The sequence below is a fragment of the Phoenix dactylifera genome, chromosome 1, assembly GCF_009389715.1.
Source record: "Phoenix dactylifera cultivar Barhee BC4 chromosome 1, palm_55x_up_171113_PBpolish2nd_filt_p, whole genome shotgun sequence".
NCBI lineage: Eukaryota > Viridiplantae > Streptophyta > Magnoliopsida > Arecales > Arecaceae > Phoenix > Phoenix dactylifera.
The window spans coordinates 32,572,706-32,595,816 of NC_052392.1; the positions used below are offsets into that span (position 1 = coordinate 32,572,706).

The 23,111-nt window shown below is 39.0% G+C and overlaps 2 protein-coding genes across 7 annotated transcripts; one reads left to right on the forward strand and one right to left on the reverse strand.

Moving 5' to 3' along the window:
• The first annotated feature begins 236 nt into the window (after window positions 1-236).
• On the forward strand, window positions 237-12,422 carry LOC103706561 (transcription factor BIM2). Of its 6 annotated transcripts, none has more exons than XM_017842643.3 (14): window positions 237-851; window positions 963-1,049; window positions 1,510-1,869; window positions 2,539-2,602; window positions 2,695-2,852; window positions 3,171-3,288; window positions 3,598-3,635; window positions 7,349-7,443; window positions 7,562-7,657; window positions 8,685-8,723; window positions 8,856-9,048; window positions 9,148-9,295; window positions 10,453-10,591; window positions 11,878-12,422. In XM_017842643.3, exons 1-14 carry the CDS (start codon window positions 833-835, stop codon window positions 11,986-11,988), a joined length of 1,665 nt encoding a protein of 554 aa, XP_017698132.1. In that variant the 5' UTR covers window positions 237-832; the 3' UTR covers window positions 11,989-12,422. The 6 variants fall into 6 exon arrangements, with proteins under 6 accessions (XP_017698132.1, XP_017698134.1, XP_017698135.1 ...); XM_017842645.3 differs by having other exon boundaries at window positions 2,728-2,852; XM_017842646.3 differs by lacking the exon at window positions 8,685-8,723.
• A 2,977-nt stretch (window positions 12,423-15,399) lies between these two features.
• LOC103706606 (protein TIC 20-v, chloroplastic-like) lies at window positions 15,400-16,381 on the reverse strand. Its single transcript, XM_026804473.2, has one exon. The coding sequence runs from the start codon at window positions 16,364-16,366 to the stop codon at window positions 15,749-15,751; it is 618 nt and encodes a 205-aa protein (XP_026660274.1). The 5' UTR covers window positions 16,367-16,381; the 3' UTR covers window positions 15,400-15,748.
• Window positions 16,382-23,111: the final 6,730 nt, after the last annotated feature.

Sequence of the window (23,111 nt, forward strand, 5' to 3'; positions counted from 1 at the left end):
GCGGTTCATTTGCTTCTTTTTCCCTGGTAGATGCCTCCACCGTCCGATCCGTGAACCGCTCGAGTAATTTTGCTGGTGCGATTTATTAAGCGGTAGACGACGGATTAGATTGGGAAAAGGACAGGGGAGTGTGTCGTTACGGGCGTTAGTTTCGTTTGGACGGCGTGAGGGTAACGCCGTTCTGCGGCGACGGAAAAGGAGGGTAGGATAAAAGGAGATCGGGGGAGGAGAGAGAGAGAGAGAGAGACGCAGAGAAAATTAATAGCGCCATAAAAAGATCTTGGAGGACGCCCGCCGACCCGTCTCCTCCGCCGCAGTGCTCTTCCGGAGATATATCGATACAAATCTCTGTGTCTCACTCGCAGCTAAATTTCCTCGAATTCCAGCCAAATTTCGCTGCATTTCGTTCCCTTGGCTCTCCTCCTCGTCCTCCTAGGCTCTCTTTGTCTCTCTCTCTATAGCTAGGGTTCGGGAGAGATCGATCGTTGGTTTGGTTTGAAATCGCTCCGACAGTGCCGAATTGCGTAGAATTCTGGGTATTTGGAGGAGAATTCGACGGAAGAGTTCGAGTTGGAGGTGGAGCCTTACACCGGCAGCGGAGCTGCGGGCTCCTGCATAGTGTTCGAAAGATCGGATCGCTTCCACCGGTTTCCTCGCCGGAGGCTCGAGATTCGATCCGGAAGCCTTCCAACCGAAGGGATTCGCCATTCTTTTGGGAATTTATGTGCGCGAACATCGGAGGATCTATCGTGCGGAAACAGTGGAAGAAATTCTGCGCTTAGCGTGGAGGATTGTTGAAGATTAAAAATAATATCGAAGAGTGCGGCGACGTATGAGGATGGAGCTCCAAGGTTTGGATTTTATAAAGGAGCCTTCTTTTTATTCTCTCTCTCGCTCTCTTTTTCAACGTTATTATTTAGCTTTTTGTTATTTTGGAGATGATGGAATTTGAAATATTTCAGGTAAGAAAACAACAACTCATGATTTCCTTTCGCTCTACAACAAGGATTCGTCTTTCCAGCACCAGGATCCAAGGCCTCCTTCCCAAGGTAGCTGTGAATCTTTCAATTACTTCGAATTAAAATCAGCTCTCAGAATTTCATTTACCCGCTTTTAATTCATTTCCAATTTCTCACCTTTTTCTTATAAATAACTCATGAATTATCGTAATTGTAATAAAATTGCGTGTTTATAGAGCTTCCTGGCTTCTTAATCATTTCTCATCTTCTCTCAAATTCCCCACCCTCTCTCTCTATATGTTGAGACATTTTTCCAAGAAATGGTCTCCAAATTCGGCCGCCAAACCTGGCCCATGCCATGGACGAGCATTCTGTGAAACTGTTTCAATTTTACTTCTATCTCTATCTACCCAGGGTCTCTGCCTTTTGTGATAATTAATGCAGGAAAGAAACATAAGGCTCCATCATGGCCGCCAACTTTTTCTTATCAAGCTTTAGGATCCGTTTGATCAATCTAATCGCGTTACTTATATAGTTCTTTTAATCGCAGGTTGCCTTCTAAAGACGCATGACTTCTTGAAGCCGCTGGAGCGGGCCGTGAGGGGCAACCGCGACGAGGCGGCGAGCGGCGACGTCGCCGTCGCCCGCGTGGGCCCCGCGGAGGTAGGCCGTGCGGCCTCGGTGGAGCACGTGCTCCCGGGCGGCATCGGGACGTACAGCATCACCCACGTGTCTGACCCTGCCCCGCTGGCTTTGGTGAAGCCGGAGCGCGGCACGTGCCGCGGTGTCGACGTCGAACGGAAACCCGAGCCCTTCTACGCCAACGGCGTCACTTACGGCCCCCAGTACGCCGCTAGCGTCCCCTTCGCGCTCTGGGACGAGTCCGCCGCGAAAGACCCCGCGTCCAGAGGTAAGATCCCATCGGACGGCCCCGGTCGGTCCTCCTCCCAGGTGGTCTTGTTTAGGATGGCGTGCCGTTACCGTTATGTATGACGGGATTCCGGGCAGTGGAAATATAAGCAATATTGTAATAAGAATATTATACTATGAGGATAACGAACGACATGACGAGTAAACCTCACAACTCACTCCATTTGTAAAAGTTGGTCGGTGGGACCCGCGTTCACGTGACGTATTTTCTCCGAAGAAAGGAATGGATGTGGGGAATGGGGATTGTTGTGGCGCAAGGTAAAATAGGAAAGGGTTGGTGGAGCACACGGAGGCCACGTGATTGACACGTGCCGTCACGAGGGGATCTGGGCCAGTCTTTAACGCGGGCCCCGTACGTGTCTCGCGGCACGCTCCGGAACTCAAAACTCTCGGCCCCAAAACCGAATTGAAGTCGCTGTCGGATCCGGTGCCGTGGGCCGTCCGATGCTCCGGTTATGATATAAATATATATTTTTTTAAAAAAAGACGAAACGTTGCAGCGTGCCGACCTCCGCCTGACTGGCGCTCGCTGGGGCGTGGCTATTAATTTTTTTAAATCCGTGGTATTTTTTTTTTTTGTTTGAAATAATATTTCAAGTAAGAAGGGGAGTCGCTTACGGCGTTGTTTTGGTTTTCCCGTGCGTTGCAGGGCAGTGGCAGTCGTCCTTCGCCGCCCGCGGCAGCGGCAGCTTCGGATCTCCCTCCGCCTCCAGGTCGGTGCCCATTTCATCCGCTCTCCACGGCTGGTTATTATCGTTCTTCCAGGGTTCTTGTTTCCTTTAGGGCTTTGTTTCGGTTTTTCTAGGGTTTCTGAGAGTTTAGGTGGGTTTTGGGGTAGGCATCATCCGGCGCCGGAGAAGCCGCGATTCATGGAGTCTGCGTCGAGATCCAGCAAGGGCTTCGACGACGAGGACGACGAGGAGGAGGAGTTCGGCAAGAGGGAGGGCTCCTCTTCGCATAAAGGTCGCTCCTTTTCTTTTCCTTTTCTCCCCAGTTTTAAATTTTCGGTTCTTTCCTTCCTTTTTCCCCCGGGTGTTGGATGCGCGCCACGGGAGCAAGTTAGCGTTCTGGTTGAAAGTCGGCTAACGTGCGCCGGTGGTCGTTGGCTGAAGCCTTGTACCAGGCCTTGGGTTTTCTTTCTAAGAAAATGATTTTTGAAGTACAGAATCCAATATTTTGATTTTTTATTGTCTTATTTTAGCTAAATTCGCGGAAATTATGCTACCGCGATTGTCCTTTTTTTTGGGAATGGAAATTCCTTATAATTTTTGTTTGTAGCAGAGTTGACGATGAAAGTAGATGGGAAGGGCAAAGGGGGCGACAATGATCAGAGGCCCAACACCCCAAGATCAAAGCATTCTGCTACGGAGCAGCGGAGAAGGAGCAAAATAAATGACAGGCAAGTTTGTTTTGTATCAAAGATCTTTTTTTTCTGTTTTTGACTTTTTTATTTCAAAAAGTAAATTTTAAATAATGTAGTTTTGTTTTGATTTTGAAGTAATTTTCTTTGGTGGTTTACTTTGTGCATTGCTTTATTTGGTGCACTGTTGTACTATATGATTTTTGGTCAATTTGGGTCCAATAGATTATACTGTGGAGATCAAAGTGTTTTTATACTGGTACTGTGAATATTTAACTTGAACTTGGTGAATCTTTACTCCAATAGGACTTTTCAGACTTTCTGACTTCAACTTTTCTATTTGGCTAGGCAAGTTTCTGAACACAGTTGTCGAAAACCACGACAAGGTTTTACTTCTTTTAAGCTTCTTTTTTCTATGCATATTTGTATTCAAGATGCTTAACTATGCCGGATTTTTTTTTTTGGTTAACTGATTTATGATAAGCTCAGCTGTTTTCATATAGAGTTATTGATAAATTTATTCTGTTAAACTTTTTCTCATTCTATATTTTTCACATCTATATAAAACCCTAAAGACTTGGGCCTTCCTATCTGTATCTTTCTATGGTTGTTCTTATAATGACGAGAGGTGACTAATAATAGACTTTCAGAGCCTGAGAAACATTGGGGTTGTGCGAAAATTTCTTTGATCGTGTAAGAAGCGAAGTCAAAATGTTATTCTGAATGTAAGTTTGAATTTAGGGAATGAGGAATCAAGTGAGGAGGAGAAAGATATTAGAGCACCAATTATCTTTTTGAAATAAGAAAAACGAGAGTGAATTAAATTACCTATAATTGAAGAAATCTTGATTTGACAAGAATTGGAGGAAAAAAAAGTATGTCTAATTTTACAGTTAATGAGCTTTTATAGGCATAAGTAAATAATGCTTAAATTGAGAAGAACCATTCTGTACTCTTTTGCAGCAGGCTTCATGAAAAGTACATCTCAAATTATAGGCATCTGCATGTATATAAGTCATAGAAATAAAGATATTTATAATGAGCTTCTTAATGACCTTTCTTCAGCGTTATCACCAATACTTGGAATACTGAACCAAATCTTTTGTTGAGCTTCATTTGAACTTTAAGGATGTGCAGATTTTTTTTTTTTTTTTTTTTGAAATCCTTGCTTTTCTGCAAATTGTCCTGTAAGAATATCTTCCTTATAAAGATAAGCTTATTTGACACCAGAGTGGTTGTTTGATATATCAACAAAGAACATATCAAGATTGAATTGATACCTTTCACAGGCATCAATGTTGTAATGGATGTCGTTTGCGCTATAATCCTTTTTCTTCAATGTTTGGGAACTTTTTTGACCCCTTTAAAATATTTCATACAAGGTCTGATGAATCGGTCCGTACCGGCCGGTTTGGGTCGTATCGGACCGGTCCGGCTTGTAACCAGTACGTTGGAGCTGTGGAAACCGGTACAGGACGAACCCAGCCAGAGCCAGAGAAGACGAAGAGGAGAGAGAGAGAGAGCGGGAAAGAGAGGGAGGGAGGAGAGGCCTCTGCCGTCTGTGGAGGGCCGCTGGGGGCCGGCGGAGGCCGGGGGGGAGCCTGCCGGGGGTGGTGGGCAAGGGAGCCCGCGGGGGCGAGGCTGAGGCCCCGGCCGCGGCCATGGAAAAAAAATTTAGGAATGTTTAAGTGAAATCGGCAAATTGGTTGCCAACTTTACTTAAAAATCCTAAATTTTTTTACACAGCCTTCGCGGCCCTCCGCGGGCTTCCTCTCCTCCCTCCCTCCCCCGCTTGCTCTCGTTCTCTTCTTATTCCCCGGCTCCGGCGGAAAATAGTGTTCCGGTCCGGTACCGGTTTAAACCGGTCCGAACCGGAACCGTACCGGTCTGGTAGGCGACCGATACGCCTATCAGTATCAGTACGGTGAACCTTGATTTCATATCAGATACTAGTATTTACCTAGTCAGTGTGGTTTGTTTTTAGTGATTTTCTATTGGTAAAACATTCAATATATACATTTGATATCACAACCGTGTATTTATTTGCACCAGGGACAGATATTCATAGAGCTGTTGTAAGTTTTTTTTTTTTTTAAAAAAAGAAATAAATACAAGCTCAGATAGGAATGATAGAAACTGAAATAGAGGGAAATTGATCACTCATACATTTACTTGTTATTAAACTATACTAATGTCAAGAGGTTGGTGGTAATCTAAGATAAAGAGAAGAATAAATTGTTTGTCATTGTGTTCATGACACTTACGGAGGCCTCTACAACCATTAGCGAATAGTGCTATCACTACTTCTATTTGATGAAAGATGGGCAATAACATTGTGGATCCTGCATAAGTGCAGAAAACGTTGCATGATATGCTAGAGTGGAACATGAAGATCAATGCAACTTTGCTTCTTAATAAAGCATCATGTCGTGTATGAGCATGTACATAGTACAATTTCAAGATATGAAGAAAAAATACAAAAGGAATACAAATGCCCAGAAAATAACCTCACCTATAAGGCCCTCTTAATTGCCATCATTCAACAAGCATGCTGTTTGAGGTTTGATTAAGGAATATATTCCAGCCGATTTTTCTCCCTTTGTATGTTTTCATATATTATTCATATATATTAGGCTGGAATAGGATATTAACTAAGATTTGCCATACCGGTCGGTACCGCACTATACTAGTTCTGAACTAGGATGCAGTCTCGTACCATACCGACACCCGGTCCGTCTTGCCATCTTGTACCGTACCGCATACCAACACTATAATAGGATGGTACCGTTATGGGTCCGGTATCAAGACGACAAACTTTCGTTATAACTGTTGAATGTTGGCAATGATCCCTTTTAGTCTTTAATGCATCACATTGAATATCATATTTAACATGTTCCACCTAAAAAGCTCATTGAAATAACAACTCAATAAATGACCATACCTACATCAATTTGCCAATACCAAATGACTCTGTTTATGTTGTTATCCGTCATGATGTTTTCATGAAGATAGCCAAATAAAAGCCCAAATCTTTTTATGGAGTAGGGGCCTCTCACTTGTTCCTAAGAGGCAGGGCATCTCAGATCCCTAGAACTAATGAACCTAACAAAGCTGAGAATTCAACTTTAGGAGCTTGCTACCTCCTTGGGATAATTTTTCAGTTATTAGATAAATGAAGCAACCCAACCATTTCACCTGTTCCACGTTTTTAAGTTTTTTTTTTTTTTTTACTTTTAATTCATGCAAGGAGGTTGGATGAGGTGATTGTTTGCAACCTCCGCATTTGTTTACATCCCTGATCAATTTTGTTTAGCTACTTGATAATTTGTGGTAGCTGTTGCATCCTAGCTCTTTATTCCCAAATGGTATTTGAAGAAAACTGCTGATTTCTTGACCCCTTTATGCATTTGTACACTGATTTATGCCAACATTTAGTTAAACTTGAGAACTGGATAACAAACCAAAGCATCTTTCCTTTTTGAACCTTCTCAAATTCTTAAAGAAATCTTTTTGATGTGGTGTTGGTGACTGCACCATTAAACATCTCTTTTTAAGGTTTTCAATTTTGTTTGCTCCTGTAGAAGGGAGTGGAACTGAACTGCCACTTTCTCAGTTTCCATAATTAAAGAGTCCTTTTCACATATCTAAGTTCCATGATGTGGTCAAGATATTAACTGGCAGAAGGTGAGGTGTAGTCTGATTTATAATTGAAAATCGTGTGCAGGATTGCAGGGTACAAATTGATTTGGGTGTTGTTGAAGGAGAACTTTTTTTAAAGCAGATAAATCAGGAGTTGAAAATGATGAAAATCAAAACATAAAAATGATGAATTATCAAAATATTCCCCAGTTTTGGGTATTAGGCGATGCTTGTGAGATAAGATGGGAAGATAATTCCCAGAACATGGAGGGTGCAAAACCAAATTATCATTATTTATGATTAGGTAGACATTTATGTGTGTGAGGCTCTGAATCTTAATATGAACTTTTTTGTACTTTGGCTTTATGTTGTCTACCACTTGTTTTCCATGCTACTTGTTACAGATAAAGTCTAATGTAATTGCATTTTTTGTTGAATTATAAATTTTTGGTATACTCAGAATGGACCATGAACCTGTCATGCAGATTTCAGATACTTAGGGAACTTATACCACATAGTGATCAGAAGAGAGATAAAGCATCATTCCTTCTGGAGGTATGCGGAATCATCCTAAATTGTTCAGTTGTATTGTTTCCCCCTTCTGCAATCAAATTCTTTGAAAGTGCATATATCTTCATATTGCTTTGCATATGTCTTTATATTCGTCATGCAGGTTATTGAGTACATTCGGTTTTTACAAGAGAAAGTACAAAAGTATGAGTCCTCATACCCGGCATGGAGTCAAGATAATGCCAAGTTAATGCCATGGGTAATGTGCTAAGCTTTCTCTATATGTATATAGGCCGAGCGTGCATGCATTGTTGCATCAGATATTCTGTGGTGAGTAGGATTGATAGGTGATGGGGTAAGATACCTATTTATACGTTCTTAGATCCAGCTTAAGGTAATTTTACTTAAGTTTGCATGCTTAAGTGCAGCCACCTATTGGTGTCTGCCTATACATTATATGTTTTGGACATATCCACTTGGAACATGGGTGGATGTGGTCTCGATGCTCCATATTTATATATATTGTGACTTTGCATGAGGTAAACTATGTACATGCACCAGGTAAACTCTGTATATATTCAAAACAAGTAAAAATATCATTGTTGATAGGAGCTGCTAATGTCTTGATGCCTAGGGACACCATTATGATCTTCTGTTTCTTGTATAGGATACTATATTTCGAGCTTATTGTCCTGCAAAAGGTTGCATTCTAAGACAATTGAAAATTTTAGTACTCATAACTGTTAATGGGGACTTGAGATTTTTCCAGAGTCTGCAAACAAATTGAGTCAATATATTATCTGACAATGGTCTTATGGTGCATGTTATCAGTGCCCTTTGTTGTGGTTTTGGTTTTCATATGATTTGGTAATGTTTTTAGAACTGTTAATACAGATGCATAGTAATATTATGCTTCTGGTATGATTATATTGTCAATTTTGCAAAGTTTTGTGAAAGTCAACTTAGGTTTTGTAGTTGTTACCTCCAGCCCGAATGCCTTATTTAGTGAAATGGTACTCAGTGAATAAGGTATTTTCCTGAAATAAATAACTATCATATTTAAACCAAGTTAAACGAACAATTTTGATGAAGACCGAGTGTTCTTTTAGTCTCTTTCTTGGTTCCTTATTCATATGCAAGTATTAGACTGTTTGTTAGATTGTATTGTTTTTCTACACTTCTAGGTGAACTTTTAGCTGGTCCCAACAAATAATTGGATATCTTAATCATTTCTGCAAACAAAAAGAGTTTTTATTGATTTTCACTTTTTGGTTTTTTTTTGGCAGGTAAAAGTCTATTTTAGGTCATTCTGGAAAAATGCACGGGTATCAGTCGTTTAGAAAACTTAAACAAAACTGGACATTATATGCATCTTTGTCCTTGGGAATTTCTTATGGTGATATTCTTCCATTTAGAGATCTTATTATAACCATTCCCTTTTCTCACCTTTGCAACAGAACAATAACCAGTCTTCTGGAGATGGTATATCTGATCCCTCTGGTTCTGCTCCCCCTGGATATATGTTTTCTGGGAGTGACAATAGCATCCCGGTTGCACCAGCAATGATCTCAACTGCACAGAATCCAACTGATTCAGATATGGCTGCTGGACTCTCTTACAAAGCAATGGAAACTCCTACAAACTTTGCGAGTAAGATGGCTGCTACACCTACTCTTTTGCAGCCAAACTTGTGTTCTTATATTGGAAGAGAAACTAGTATTGCTTAGTCACAGCAGAGGTTGGTTTCAGATGCAGATAACGTGACAACCCAGATCCAACCACAATGGTTAAGATCGTCTGGTAGTGCTGACTGTGCTGTTAGTGGTGAAACACTGAATGAACAAGAGCTGACAATCGATGAAGGAACAATAAGTATGTCTAGTGCCTACTCCCAAGGGTGCGTATTCAATGAGTTAATTTCTTTTTAATCTTTGTTTTTATAATCTTTGGATATCACTACATTTCTTTCAGGATTTGTTTCTTTAGTATTTCTTTCTGTAAGCTCTTAACCGGTTTATCTGCATATTCCTGGATGTTGGAAAGATGCCTCTATAATGTAGGGGTGGCAATCGGGTCGGGCCAGGATGCACGTTGAGTAAAAAATTCATCACTCCAAACCCAACCTATTTATTAAACAAGTTAACAATTCAGATCTGAACCCAATCAGTATATTAAACAGGTAATCCGACCCGACCTACATAATTGGTTTATTGAACAGGTCAGGTCAGGTTAAATGGGTTAAATAGGTTAAGTAGGTTTTTAATGGACTAAACGGATTTAAACAAGTTAAATAAGTTAAGCATGTCGGGTTAAATAGGACAGAAACAAATTAAGCAGGTTTTAAACAGGTTAAACAGGTCTTGAACGGTTTAAATATGTCAATGATCCAACCTAATTATTAAACATGTCAAAATGGGTCAAATAGGTCAAAGATCTATACCTGAATCTAACTTATTTAATAAATAGGTCTAGATAGGTTGACCTGTTTATGATCTAAACCCATTTATATCGAACCCGAACCTTCTTCGTACTTCTTATGGCGAAATGTAATGATGTTCTGTTTTTATCTAAGAAGTCTAACAAGTTTTCATCTTTTTTTATTCTGATGAACTTAGCTTTATGCCATTGTGCTTTACGAATTTAGGCATAAATATGGCAATCTTTGCCAAGATCCTCTTTACTTGGATTCCTATACTATGCTTATCTGCCTTTGGATAGGATGGACCTAACTGATATCTTTATATTGATGATACCAAGTTGTCTTCTACCCCCTTTTTTTTTTTTTTGCCTTTTTTGATTATATTCATTTTTCTTCTTGCAAATTTGAATTCCCTGCAGATCAATGTTAGTTTGTCAGTCAACAATTCCAACGTATTTGTTCATTATTTAGAAGGTTTTACAGATACATCTATACACTGAATGGCAAGTTTCGTGTTGAGCTTGTTTAGGAGCATGGCAATTATTAGCTCTAGTTTCTTAACTTGGAATCTTTATAAGAACCCATCCCACCCTAAAGTTAAAATATGATCTTTTGATTTTGTTGGTATAAGACAGGTTGCTGACTACGCTAACTCAGGCGCTACAGAGCTCAGGTATAGATCTGTCTCAAGCCACTCTCTCTGTGCAGATCAACCTTGGCAAGCGAGCAATTAATAAGAGACCTGCTGCCACAGTGACTACTTCTGGTGCTAAGGTATATGCTCTTTCTTCTGATGAATTTTGTGACTTGTATTTATTTTTGTCCGTACAAATTAGTACTAATTAGAGGGAGAGGTCACGACACATATTGCATCTATTTGTTGAGCAGAATTGATATTTCATTTCCATCTCCCAATAGGAAGTGCAGACATCTTAGACAATTCTATTTCTACAATCCTGCCACCTCACACTGATCTTTGTTGCTTGACCAATTGTTTGAATCAACAACTTGATGCTGTTGTTGAGTATATGCTGATGATCTCTTTCTTATATATATATATATATATATATATATATATATATATATATATATATAGATATATATATATATAGATAATGAAATTACTTCTTTATCTGATAGATCAGGTTAGTCTAGCAGAACTTACACTAGAATACTCATTGCAGAAATTGTCAGCATGAGAGGTTCTTTGAGCATCACAACATGAGTCACCAGTAATCTTGATTCATTATCCAGTTGGCTGTTAGGTGATCCATTTAATGGATGGTGCTTTTCTCTAGCCTGATCGCTAGTTCGAATGTAGTCTCATTTTATAATGTTTATGAAGTCCTCGTGCTCTCCGAGTAAGTTTTATTAATATTCTGCAGTTCCTAGGACCAGAAAGTACCCTGTCAACCTTGCCATCGTATATGATATCTGTAGGGGCTTAGGAATCCACCCTTGATAGCCTTTACTCTCTTAGGCTTCCATGACTTATGCTGAATTACATCACCCCAAACTTCTGGAGCCCATGTTTCAGCTATAGGTTTGAGAAGTCCGAGTTCTAGGGGCCTTGACTTATGGCATTATTGTTAGTGACAAAGTTCCATCACTCAAAATCAAAATGTTTATTCCCTTTATGGCTTAAGCTCATTAAGTTATTATTTTATTCTGAAGTACCTGACTCAAATGAAAAATCGACTCTTGCCTCCATGTACATTTAATATCATGTTTGTTTGATCATGTTTGAAGTTCCTATTTACAATATTTTAGCCTGGAGCTGCGTTAAAAACATCCTCATTTATCTAATATTTTGTAACTAATGGTTGTTCATGCTCAAATTCACCTAATCTCTTTCTTGGTGGCAGCGTGATCACTCGTATGTTTTACCTTTGCTCTTCATACTCTTATGTCTGGTTAAATTACTGATATTATCAACAGTGTCATAATACTAACACATGAACGCACAAATAAATACCGGCAAAACTGTAGATCGTAAGTCCTGTTACTGGCATTCGGGTTCTCTTTTTTTTTGTAAAACAATCCGTTTCTTTGGGTTGTAGGACCATGAAGACCCTGTATCTGCTAATCAAACAATGGGACATTCTAGGGTGGGGTGCAGTGTCGAGGAATCTTCGCGAGCACCGAAAAGGCACAAAGTAGACAACAGCTAGTGCTACTGTCCTCTGGGTTTCATACTTAACTTTGTCATGTCACTGAACTCCTCTGATGAATGTATATTCTGTTTGGCCTTTACGGCTTCAATGGACAGGCAAAAGCTGTGGGTATTCTTTCATTTCTGTCTTGCTTTCCAGAAGAGGCTTCCATTACAAATTGCGAAGCTGCTTTTCTTACAGGCTTCCATGCATATGAGAAGTTTCTCTGTGAGGAGGACCCCTGTTGTATGGTAATTTGGATAATCTCTAATTGTGTTTTGATGGCAGTATATGTGAATTAGAAAATTTATCAGGTCGAAACTCTACACTCTACAATGTCATGTATTGATCGCACCGTTTGCGTCAAAATTGAGTGGATTTTGTAGATCAGCAGATGCAGCTTAATATATGTTTCATAGATCTCTGTGCTTGAATAAATCTCTACTTGTCCTGACTGTTTGTAATGGTTGACATCCGTGCATTACGGTTGTTTTTTGTGTAATGCTCTATCGATCGTAAGTAGGGCATTTGTCTTCCAGTACTTAATCGTCTATGTAGACTAAATTTTTTTATTATATACTAGATCTTTGCACGTACTATTTATCATATTTTGAAGACCAAGAGGGCCAGTAGTTGCAGAAAATAAGGCAGGGTTTTTTTTCTTTGCTTTTTTCTTTTTTTGGTTTTCCCTTTTGAAAGGGAAACTGTGCATGGAGTCGGCCACCCAGGATTTCTTATAATGAGCAAAAAAATGGCCCTTGGAAAAGGAAATAATAGTTACATTGAATAAAAAAATTGCCGAACGCGGGCAAAAAGGGCCTAGGATCTCTCTCTCTCCCTCTCTCCAATTCCTTTATACGTAAACTTAGTTTTTATATGATGTGAATTCTGAAGGATTTTTGTATAATGTTTCTTGAGGGCTTTGTGGTTGGCAAGGATTACTGATAGTCTGAAACAAATTTATACAATATTCAAAATGAATTGAGTTTAAGAAGAATGGTTATTAACTATCATCTGTAAAATTTGTTCGTTTTACTAAAATTTATCGTTCTTACATCTGAAAAAAAAAAGTTTAAAGAAAAAGAGATCCTCCCATTTTTCATCAAACATGTTCATGTAAATTATAATAAATATTATCTGATTAAGAAAACTCACAACCAAGCAATCCTTAAATAGGGTGCGTGGATGGAGTGCTTTGAGCGGTAGAATGTCAGACGTTGTTATAAGGAATGTTTAAATGTGATTGGGAAGATCACTTGTTTTTGCAAACCAACAAAAGGAGAAAAACAAAAAAAAAAAGAAGAAAAAGAGAAACCAAGTTCGCATTAATGGATGGAGGAAAAAGAAATTATTAAAATAAAGAACATGAAACCGAGACAAAATGGGAAATTTTCCATTATAATTATAAAAAAGATATATATACAGTATCTTTTTTAACATGGGCCTGGGATCTCTCTCTCTCTCTCGCCATATATGTGCTGTTTCGAGACAGCTTTCTCAATGGTTTGAAGGCCACATCAAGCAATTGCAGCAGTAAGTATCATCAACCAGATTCATACTAAAAGCTTCTTCAGTGGTTATCAAAAAGCAACAGGCATTGATCTTGAGCTCTTTTCGGATTGTCACAGATCTTGTTGCTTGCTCTAATTGCAACCCATGCTCTTGGACCAACTTATATTGTAAGCTTTCGTTGCTGAAAGATCACCACTCTTGAGCTTATTCGGATCTCCTTAGGACCACTAAACTCAAAGATAGATTGAAATGTAACAAATTCGGAAGTAAATTTTTCCATATCGAATATAGTTGGATATGGACATTCTGATCAAATGACATAATATTTGCATTGAGTATTGATTTATCTTCCACTGCTAAGTAGCATATAGAGATATGGTGGAGGTTGCTTCGGCAAACTAAAGTTACTAAACTCTTGAAGAAGACCACCAAGAACAATGAAATGATGCATGTATATTTAGCAAAATACCCAATGGAATCCATACAAGTGATATAATAATCGTAAATTTCCTTGGCTTAAGAGAGCCCATAATTGCCTAACTAGTGTCGTAGCTTTACTATTCCTTCATCATGCGATACAAAAGTTTGAGATTTTAGAGCTCAGCTTCCTTCTACTTTCTCTCTTTTCCCCCTTTGTTTTTTTTCACCATTCAAGAACTCGTCAAACAACCACAGACGTGTCAATGCTCCCTCTCCCTCTCCTCCCATTTCCCAAGCACTCATCTCTGCATTCCTTCCCTCCCTCTTTCTCCGCAAGACCTTGAAGCAGTTGAAGATGATGAGGTACATTTGGCCACAGCTCGTAGCATTTCAAGCCATATTAGTTGGGAAGGGGGGAGAGAGGTGGTTTAGGAGTGCAAGAGGAGCACTGTTGTGGTGATGTCATATCAAGGAGTCCTTCGATGGTGTTGAAGGACTCGAAAAAAAAAATAAAAAATAAAATCAATGCCATGAAGTTTAGATGTAACTACAATTTAACTAGTAACCTTCATCATATCACAGCTGGTGGCAGCTCAATTCAAAAGTTTTAAGTCCTACTCTAGAGTTTTAGACAGCATAGGAAAAAAAAAAGAGCATGCTGAGGCATCTTCCTAAAAGAATATTTCCATAATATCGAATAGAAGGGGATAAGCGATCATGGACCATAATACAGACATACTTGATATGACCAAAAGGATCTTCATTAACAACTCGGAATTAACTGTGATAGATTTACCCTTTTGATGTCTTTTCGATGAAGAAAAGAAATTAAAAAAACCTACTTCTTTTATCAAGAGATGATTCAATATCTTCACAGAAATTGTTTAAGTTTTTTTTTAAAGTACAATAATTGCTCACACAGCTCGAGCTTAAATACAGTCAACAGAGTAAAAAAAAAAAAGAAAAAAAGAAAGAAAGAAAGAAGATGGCGTAAAGGGGAAAGGGCAGCTACATAACGTATCCAAAAGATCCCTCTCAAATACTGAGCAGCAATGAACGGGAGCAAAAAAAGACTAGACCTTTCCAATGACACATCTTCTTATAACATTGAACTAACTATAGGAGATTGACAGAATACGGCTTACCTTCTTGATATGCTAATCCATTCAAGATTTTTTTTTTGGAGGGTGGTCAAAGACACAAACCAAAAGAGAAAATCCTATATTATCAAGAAGCATATCACCTTTAAATCTTAAGCTCCTCCCTGTTACTTCTCAGTCATACTAACTTGAAATTTTGCTCAAGCCCAAAAGGATAAGCTTGCCCTCAATAGGGAGACGGGGAAACAAACTTGCACTAAACGGCATCCGAAATTACCACATAGGCATCATGCTCTAAGAACTGAGACAAGAAATAGTATCTAAGAACAAGAACCTAGCAACCATTATGCATCATTCAAACCTTTTATCCATGTCGGCCAAAGAAAAATGCCAAGCCTCTGCAAATTATCACTACTATTTATTTATTAGCTAGGGGAAGAGATTTCCCATCCATATAGAACAAAAGAAGCGAATTTTTTAATTTAGAGTATGAAATCCATGAACTACCAGCAATACAACCAGAGACAACAAAACAATAACCCAAGCATCCCAAAAGCAGCATGTTTCCAGTTATATTCAATTTTAAGCTTAATCAAAAGGCAGAATCCAATTCCCCTGCTTCCAGTTTCAAACCACAAGGAAGAACTAACCCAAATGACCAATTAGAGGATCCCAAGGAAAAAAAAAAGAAAAATATGGTAAAGATGGAAACTTTCCTAATGGGAAGAGGGAGAGCAGCAGGAAAGTCACATGACCTGGCGCTCGGCAGCGTCGGCGACGATAGGCAGCCTGGGGACCAGGCCCAGGATGCAGGAGGTCGAGCCATAGACCAAGGAGATGAGGAGGAAGAAGAAGACGGTGCTGTCGACGCTCTGGAGGAGCTCGAGGGGGAGGCCTTGGCGGGGGTTGAAGGTGCGCTCGAGGAGGTCGGGGAAGATGAGGAGGACGTCGAGGACGATGGCCTGCATGGTGTTGAAGCGGACGTAGCGGCTGAAGGAGGGGTTGCGGACGACGGCGAAGTAGAGGGTGAGGAAGAGGAGGAAGCCGTTGAGAGGGGAGGAGCGGAAGAGGCGGATGGCGGGGAGGAGGGGCTGGAGGAGGACCTGGAAGGCCGGGAACTGGGCCAGGACGTACCGGCCGTACTGGACGCCGTCGAGGAAAGGGTAGAGGTAGCAGGCGGCGGCGAGGATGCGGTTGGGGGGGTCGGCGCCGGAGTCGCTTTTCTTGGCCCGGGTGGCGACGGCGGTGCGCGGCCCGCGGCGAAGGAAGACCTGGGGGCGGGGGAGGGAGAAGGTTTTAGGGGAGAAGAAGAAGGAAGGGGGGAGATGGCGAAGAAGGGAGGAGGAGAGGAGAGAAGAAGCCATGGCTGCTCTCTCTCTCTCTCTCTCTCTCGCTGTTGTTATGGAAAATTTTATATTAGAGGATAAGGGTGGAAACTGGGAAGGATTTTTTTATTATATATTTTTTTTCTAGGAATTGGGGCACAGGGCAAAAAAAAAAAAAAAAAAAAAAAAAGAAAAAAAAAGAAGACCATGCTCACCCACTCTTTAGGTTTAGGTGGGCTTCAAATGGGTTTGCTTTTAAACTTTGACAACTTGGGTAACCTGAACTCAATATGATTCTTACGATACGTATCCTAAGCCATATCTAACATGTAATTTAGGGCATTCGGCTTAGATTGATTTTAAAGTTTGAGTTGCTCATTGTAAGATCTGAAAACACAGCATCACGAAGAGAGCTAGACTTGTTCATGTGCTAGGTTGGATCGACCTTTGCGCGTAGGTCAACACAATTTACTTAGGCTTGGATAAGCCTTGCATAGGCTTCGAGCTTCAATTCTAGTCTCAAACTTCATGATTATTTTTATTTTTTAAAAAAATAAAAAATACTAAATATAAATATTTAATTATTGTCAACAATTTATGATATATCTATTATCACATTATATTCACTTACCAATAATAGTTATTTACTAAACCTTTAGACAAAAAAAAAAAAGCCAAGGAGTGGACCCAAACCTAAGCTCAACTCGTTTATCAAATGGGCCCGGCCTACTAAGCCTACAATCTTTGGCAGAAACTCGCCCAAAGGGCTTTGCGCTCGAGTGAATCAGGCAGGCCACCCAACCCATGAATAAGTCTACCTTTAGCCTTGAACCAACCAAAATAAATCGAAGCTTTAGAAAATAAAAATGAACTAATTAGCTGCTTGTATTTCCAATTATGACATTAGAATTGACATCTATCCAATTACAGGCAGATAAACAAGCCTCGCTGGTCTTTGAGAGTTAAAATATGAGAAAACAAATGGTTGAAAACCAAGAGGAGTTCAAAATTGAAACTATGTCAAAAATTTTTGAGTTAAAATATTTGGAGTTAGGTTAGGTTTTGGTTGATAGCTAGACCAAATTAAGTTAATATTGCATATCTGGTTAGTCAGTTTGAGCTCAAGTTTTCTAAGCACAAGATCAAGTTTTGTTTCTAGTTAATCGTCATGAGCATGGTTTTTCTTGCTGTGGACCTTGACTTCTAGCCTACAAGGATATTATAATATGAGGTTCCTTGAAGAACTTGGGTGGAGTATTTGGACGGGAGAAAGAACATGGGCATTATAAGCAGGGTTGATTCACACAAAATTATAGGCGAACAGATGCATCTAGTCCTATTTGGATCACCAGCACTCTATTTGAGTATTGCTTATTCTCTATAAAAAAAGTATGATCTGATCAAGAAATATTTTTTTCTGCGACCCATTTAACTTGAAGTTTTTTTTTTTAAAAAAAAAAATTAAAACATGGTCAAAAGTAGAATCTAGGTGTCATTTTCTTTCATTAATAAACAATAATAGTGAGCTATAAGTCTCTATTTATACCAGTGGCATTTGTCCTTGTAGGTCTTAAAAGAGCCTATATCTTTTATAAATAGATATGACTAGTAAAAATAATCATAGAAAAACTAAAACCTCATATGAGGTACATCTAGACTTCTATGTTAATTCTTTCTAATTGAGAGATATACCTGGTCAAAACTTTTATTGATCTTTTTTTTTTTTTTGTGGCCAGTTCATTTCGAGATCCAAATTATGAAATTTGATCTTGATGGCTTGGTATGCCACATTCTTGTAGGGTGGTGCCACATGGTAGAAGTCAAAAAATTATCCGATTTTCAAAAGCAGGTATGTCAATCAAATACTATATAGACAAGCTAGGACCTTTGAAGTTTGATGTGCGACTCAGATTTTTGATGGGATGATCTGACTCCCGTATGTGTTCAGTCCCCTCCCACAGTAACTAGAGTGATTCTCATCGGGTCTAGTGATCTTTTTAGCTTCTGAGTAGATTTTTTTTTTTTTTTGACATTTTCTACTTCTAGAAGCACTTTTAGAAGATGTTACCAAACAGTTTTTTTTTTTTTTTTCTTTAAAAGTCATAAAAGCACTTTTTTAAGGCAATGCCAAACATGCCCGAAGGGAGGCAGCGATCCACTTTTCAGATGATTTCAAATAACCATTCATACATTGATAAAATCTGACCGTGGGCCAGGCTTTGATCCATGGTTTATCAACTTTTAACAGTCCTTGTAAACCTGAAAGTATGGGTCAGAGTTCTGGGCCAACTCATATGATAACTTTTGAAGCGCATTTTTTGTAGGCCCATGAATTTGGGTAAGCATTATAAGAGTAGTGGGCCTTTTCAATTTGAACCACATTGGGATCAACATTGTTTTCCAAATATTAATGCGCCGGAGTATGAATATAGCTTTTACCCGACTCATATTATATATTTTCAGGTGTGTGTGTGTGTGTGTGTTTTTTTTTTTTTTTTTGGTTACACCATAGTCATAAGTTAGGATTTGAAGTACTCATTTGGTTCGTAGGAATAATTTCTCCTCACTGGAATATTTTTTTCTAATAACATGATGCTCGAGCATATGATGCCTGAAAAAGTAGTTTTTGAATGTTTGGTTGACCATAGAAATATGTCGTGGCTTACGTTTGGTAGAGTATCTACTTTTCTCGAAATTTATATAAAATACCTATCATGCCTTTAATAAAAGAAAAAAATTTATCCCATTTTATCTAAAAAGTTTAAGAGCACTTTTAGAAAAAAAAATTATCTCGATTCTCAGTGGGAACTGAACTTTCTCATATCTCATATAAGTTTTTCTTTTTCATTAAATATTAGAAAAGCTACTTTTCTATCTCTCTTTTATTTAAAAAATCCAACCAAATATAAAACAACTTTTTTTTTTTTTTTGACCACACTTTTGTTCCTTCTCTTCGCGAGCCAAATAAGTCCTAAGTATGGTTAGACTTCTAGGGTTGGCGTCATAACAAGGTCAGGTAATATATAAAGTAATGGATGATGCATTGGTTTGGGTTGGGCCACAGAGGAGTAGGTCATGGAATCAGTGAGTCCAGAGACGGCTTATGTGACCTGAAATTGGGTTGGGTGGAGTATGGGTGAAGGTTTCATTTATTGGTTGTTATGGAACTTGATCTAACTCAAATCAAACCGTACTTGACTCAAGTTGGCCCAATGTTCAATTTGCATGCATCCACTTGGTGGGCGTGCATGCAGCGTTATGTATTGACATGGCAATTTGTGCAGCTGGGATTGGATCATTTGTTCAGCGTGTGGCTAATAAATTAATGCATGGATCCTTGAATGCATCAGTTCCTATAGGAATTGGCCTCCTCGGAGTGGTTGTATTTATTTCTCCAAACAAGGCAATTTTGGTGTTTGATGAAATGAGACATCGCACGTTGCACTATTTGTAAGGACCTATGCGGGTGCGTGTTTTGTCCTACATCGATTATTCGCTAGGTAGATTTTGGGTACTTATACAGGATTACGAAACCCAAATAATATCTTCCAGCTAGCCATTTTAGGTGAGGTTCTAAGTTGTTACACTACTTTGCAAATGGATTGCTATAACTATTCATGGTAGGAATCATGTACTGTAGGAGGCAGTTGGAGAGAGATGAAGGGAGGGAAAAGAGTCTGCAAAACGGCTGCCTTTTAAAAGGAGGTTTTGCTCATCGCAAATGGCTCCATTGGAAGTAGTTTAACCTAATATGTACCATGGACAACAAAGCCTAGAATGGTCAAAGGCATGGCTTTTTTTATGCCTTTGTTGATAAGAGTGACATAAAAGAACAACGAACTGAAGATCAGATAAGTTGGAAGGAGAAAGATTGGAGGAGCAAAGATGTGTCGACACTCGAACATAAATTTCCATCGACTTCATATAGTTGAAATGTATGCAGTCGTCTATTTTGCAAGAATTAGATAAACTTAGCACTCAAACTTCATGTCATCTCAAAAACTAAGTAACACGGTATGCTTAATATGAAAGATGGCAAGATTATCAAGCCAGGTCAATGAGGATTACTTGTTACAATTTACAACCATGTGTTTGTGGTCCTTTGACTTGACTGAAGGCCCTCATCAATCATACAAAATAATGAAGATATCCAGCAGCTAATAGCGAAATCACACAACTAAATGCAATACGCAACTAGCTATAGCTTCTTAAGATAAATACCAATCTATCGTCCCATTTTTTTTCCAGACATAGCCGATCTGATTGCCACCTTCGATGACGAGGCCGAAAAATTTCCATTTTCTTTTTCGTAATGCATTTATTTTTCGCTAATAAGTATGAGTTTTCTTCAGCACATGAGTGCACTATCTCGAGCCTCATGCTTCTAGAGCCAGGTCAGACCCAATTGGCTTCTAACAAAAAAGAACATGAGAAAGAGCACATGCTCACCATTTTGGTTTTTGATGGCTTCTTCTTAGCTTTGTTTCATCTACTTCTTAGTTTCCATTAAACTAAGTTGCTTTAGCTTTGCAAGCAGGATTCCGGGAATTTCTAATTGCTAAGCTATATATATTTCCAACAAGCAGAAGAAGCAGCAATTATGAGCATATAGAACAGAGAAAAAGAGAGAAAGAAAAGGCATCGTATAGGCATGATTCCTTGGGCCACTAGAAACTGAAACAACTTTCGTAGGCCGTTTTCTCCTGGCACAAGCAAGCGTCATGGTTTCCTTGCTGTAAAGCGAGCTTATTATGAGGCAGTTACGAACTATATAGCTTTATACTGGAGGTTGGACTAGAGAATATCTATTCTTTTAACTAAAATTCTAAGGTCGACCATCCTTTTCCATCTTGCCTCCACTGGTTACATGTGTAGTTGTATACTTTAAAAAAACAAAGAGAAAAAAGGTTGGAACTGAATAATGGCAGCTAGTGGTCAGAATATTTGAAGTTCTATTTCTTCACACCAAGGTTCGCAGCCAGGAGAACAGGAGCATTTCCTACTTCATCTTCTTCTAATTAGATATGTTAAATTAGCATGCATTACTATTGTCCATTTGATGATCGCCTCATGCACCTTCAAATGCAAGTTTCCTGTAACAAAATAGATTACGTAATTAAAAAGCAGCAGTAGATTGAGTTGCTTCTTTTGTTGCATAATATTCCAACAAAATACTGTGGATGGATGGTGCAGTCTTACCATCTCCTCTTCGAGACATTTTGCTTTTAAACTCTTGGGAATGTATTATACGACTCATCTAATTTTTTTAAGAAAAAAGAGTAAAAAAGGATTGCGTAGCAAGAATGGATGGAAGTCTATTTGAATATCTGATGATGGTGAGATTGGAACTAGGTCCCTTCCAAGAGAGTTTACCAATTGTCACTTTTCTTTAAAAAAAAAACCAATTGCCACCCTCAAGCAATCCTTTTTTAACTGCCATTTGTTGCAGTTGCCCGCAAGCTTAGATTGAAAATTAAGATTTGTCATCTAATGAAGCGGGCGGAATATGTTTTAAAAAGTTTCACATATGTACTTCTAAAGCATTTAATTTATATATTACGTATTGAGACATTTGACTAAATAAGCGTTCGAGTTCTCTTTTGCTCACACTAGAGCTTGAGAGGACCTATTTGCAGATCACAACATTCCATGATCATTTATTTTGAGATTTTAGAAAAAATAATGTTTAGTAACAAATTTGCTTTGGCTTCGTCAGCAGGCAGAATTGCAAGAAGCACAAGAAAGAGCTTAGTGGAAAATCATTGTCGCCCAAAAAATCACTAAAGCAGTAGAAAGCCAGGATCTCAAATCTCTCTCCAAACTTTCGACTTGCAACATCTCTCATTTCTCTCTCATTAGTTTGCCATTTCCAGATGTTACGTGTATCCAAGATGGTAGCTGATGTTAGCTAGTATTCCCTTTTTGTCATCACCTCCCTATGTATTGCTTTCCACGTTCATTTTCTTCTACCTATCTTACCTTAAAGGACATATTTGGTTCATAAAAAAAAAAGTTGTTTTTGTATGTTTGGTTAGAGTACCTTATGCTTGATTAAGCATCTACTTTTTTGAAAAAAATTATTTAAAATTATTTATTATATATTTAACATAAAAACTATTTATCCCATTCTATCTTTAAAAGCTTAAGGGCATTTTTAGAAATTTTTTTTTCTAATTCTCAGCCAGTAGAAATTCGACTTTCTGATTATATTCATATAAGTTTTCCTTTTCCATAAAATGTATGAATCTTATTTCTATAAAAAAAACTATTCCTTTATTTATTTTAACAAAAACTTCAACTAAATATAAATTTTATTTTTATTTGTTTGTTAATTCTAACCAAACGAGTTCTAAATAGCAACAACCACTGATCCACAACATCCACAGGGCCATTCTATAAGCACAATTGGTTACAGGGTGAGTGCATTATTCGTAGCCACCCACAATCTTACTCAGGGGTGGCCCAAAAGCTCATCTTACCGCTTTAACCTCCCGCGAGAGAGAGAGAGACAAAATTTGTGACTTATAGTTAGGTACCACGTTCGGAGAGTTGCAATTTTAAGCCAATGAATTCCTCTGAGACCCCAGCGGGCATAAAGCTGAAGCCATGCTTCGGTCCTCACTTCGGACCGCAACTTGCCCGACTTCATTATATTTTATCATGATTAGCAGTCCGGACTCTGATCCAGTGCAGAGCTCACCGGTCCCCACCCATCGCCACCCGACACGTACTCCCAGCCTCACCGAACGACACTATTCCGCCACGTGCCGTTCGTACAAAAGCC

What these genes read in the sequence shown, in the direction of transcription:
- LOC103706561 (XM_017842643.3), top strand. An exon ending in GGGCTCCTCTTCGCATAAAG is followed by an intron (nt 2,853 to 3,170) that starts GTCGCTCCTTTT and finishes TGTTTGTAGCAG; the next exon opens with AGTTGACGATGAAAGTAGAT. An exon ending in AACTCCTACAAACTTTGCGA is followed by an intron (nt 9,049 to 9,147) that starts GTAAGATGGCTG and finishes GGTTGGTTTCAG; the next exon opens with ATGCAGATAACGTGACAACC.
- LOC103706606 (XM_026804473.2), bottom strand. Translation starts at nt 16,366, where the DNA reads ATGGCTTCTTCTCTCCTCTCCTCCTCCCTTCTTCGCCATCTCCCCCCT.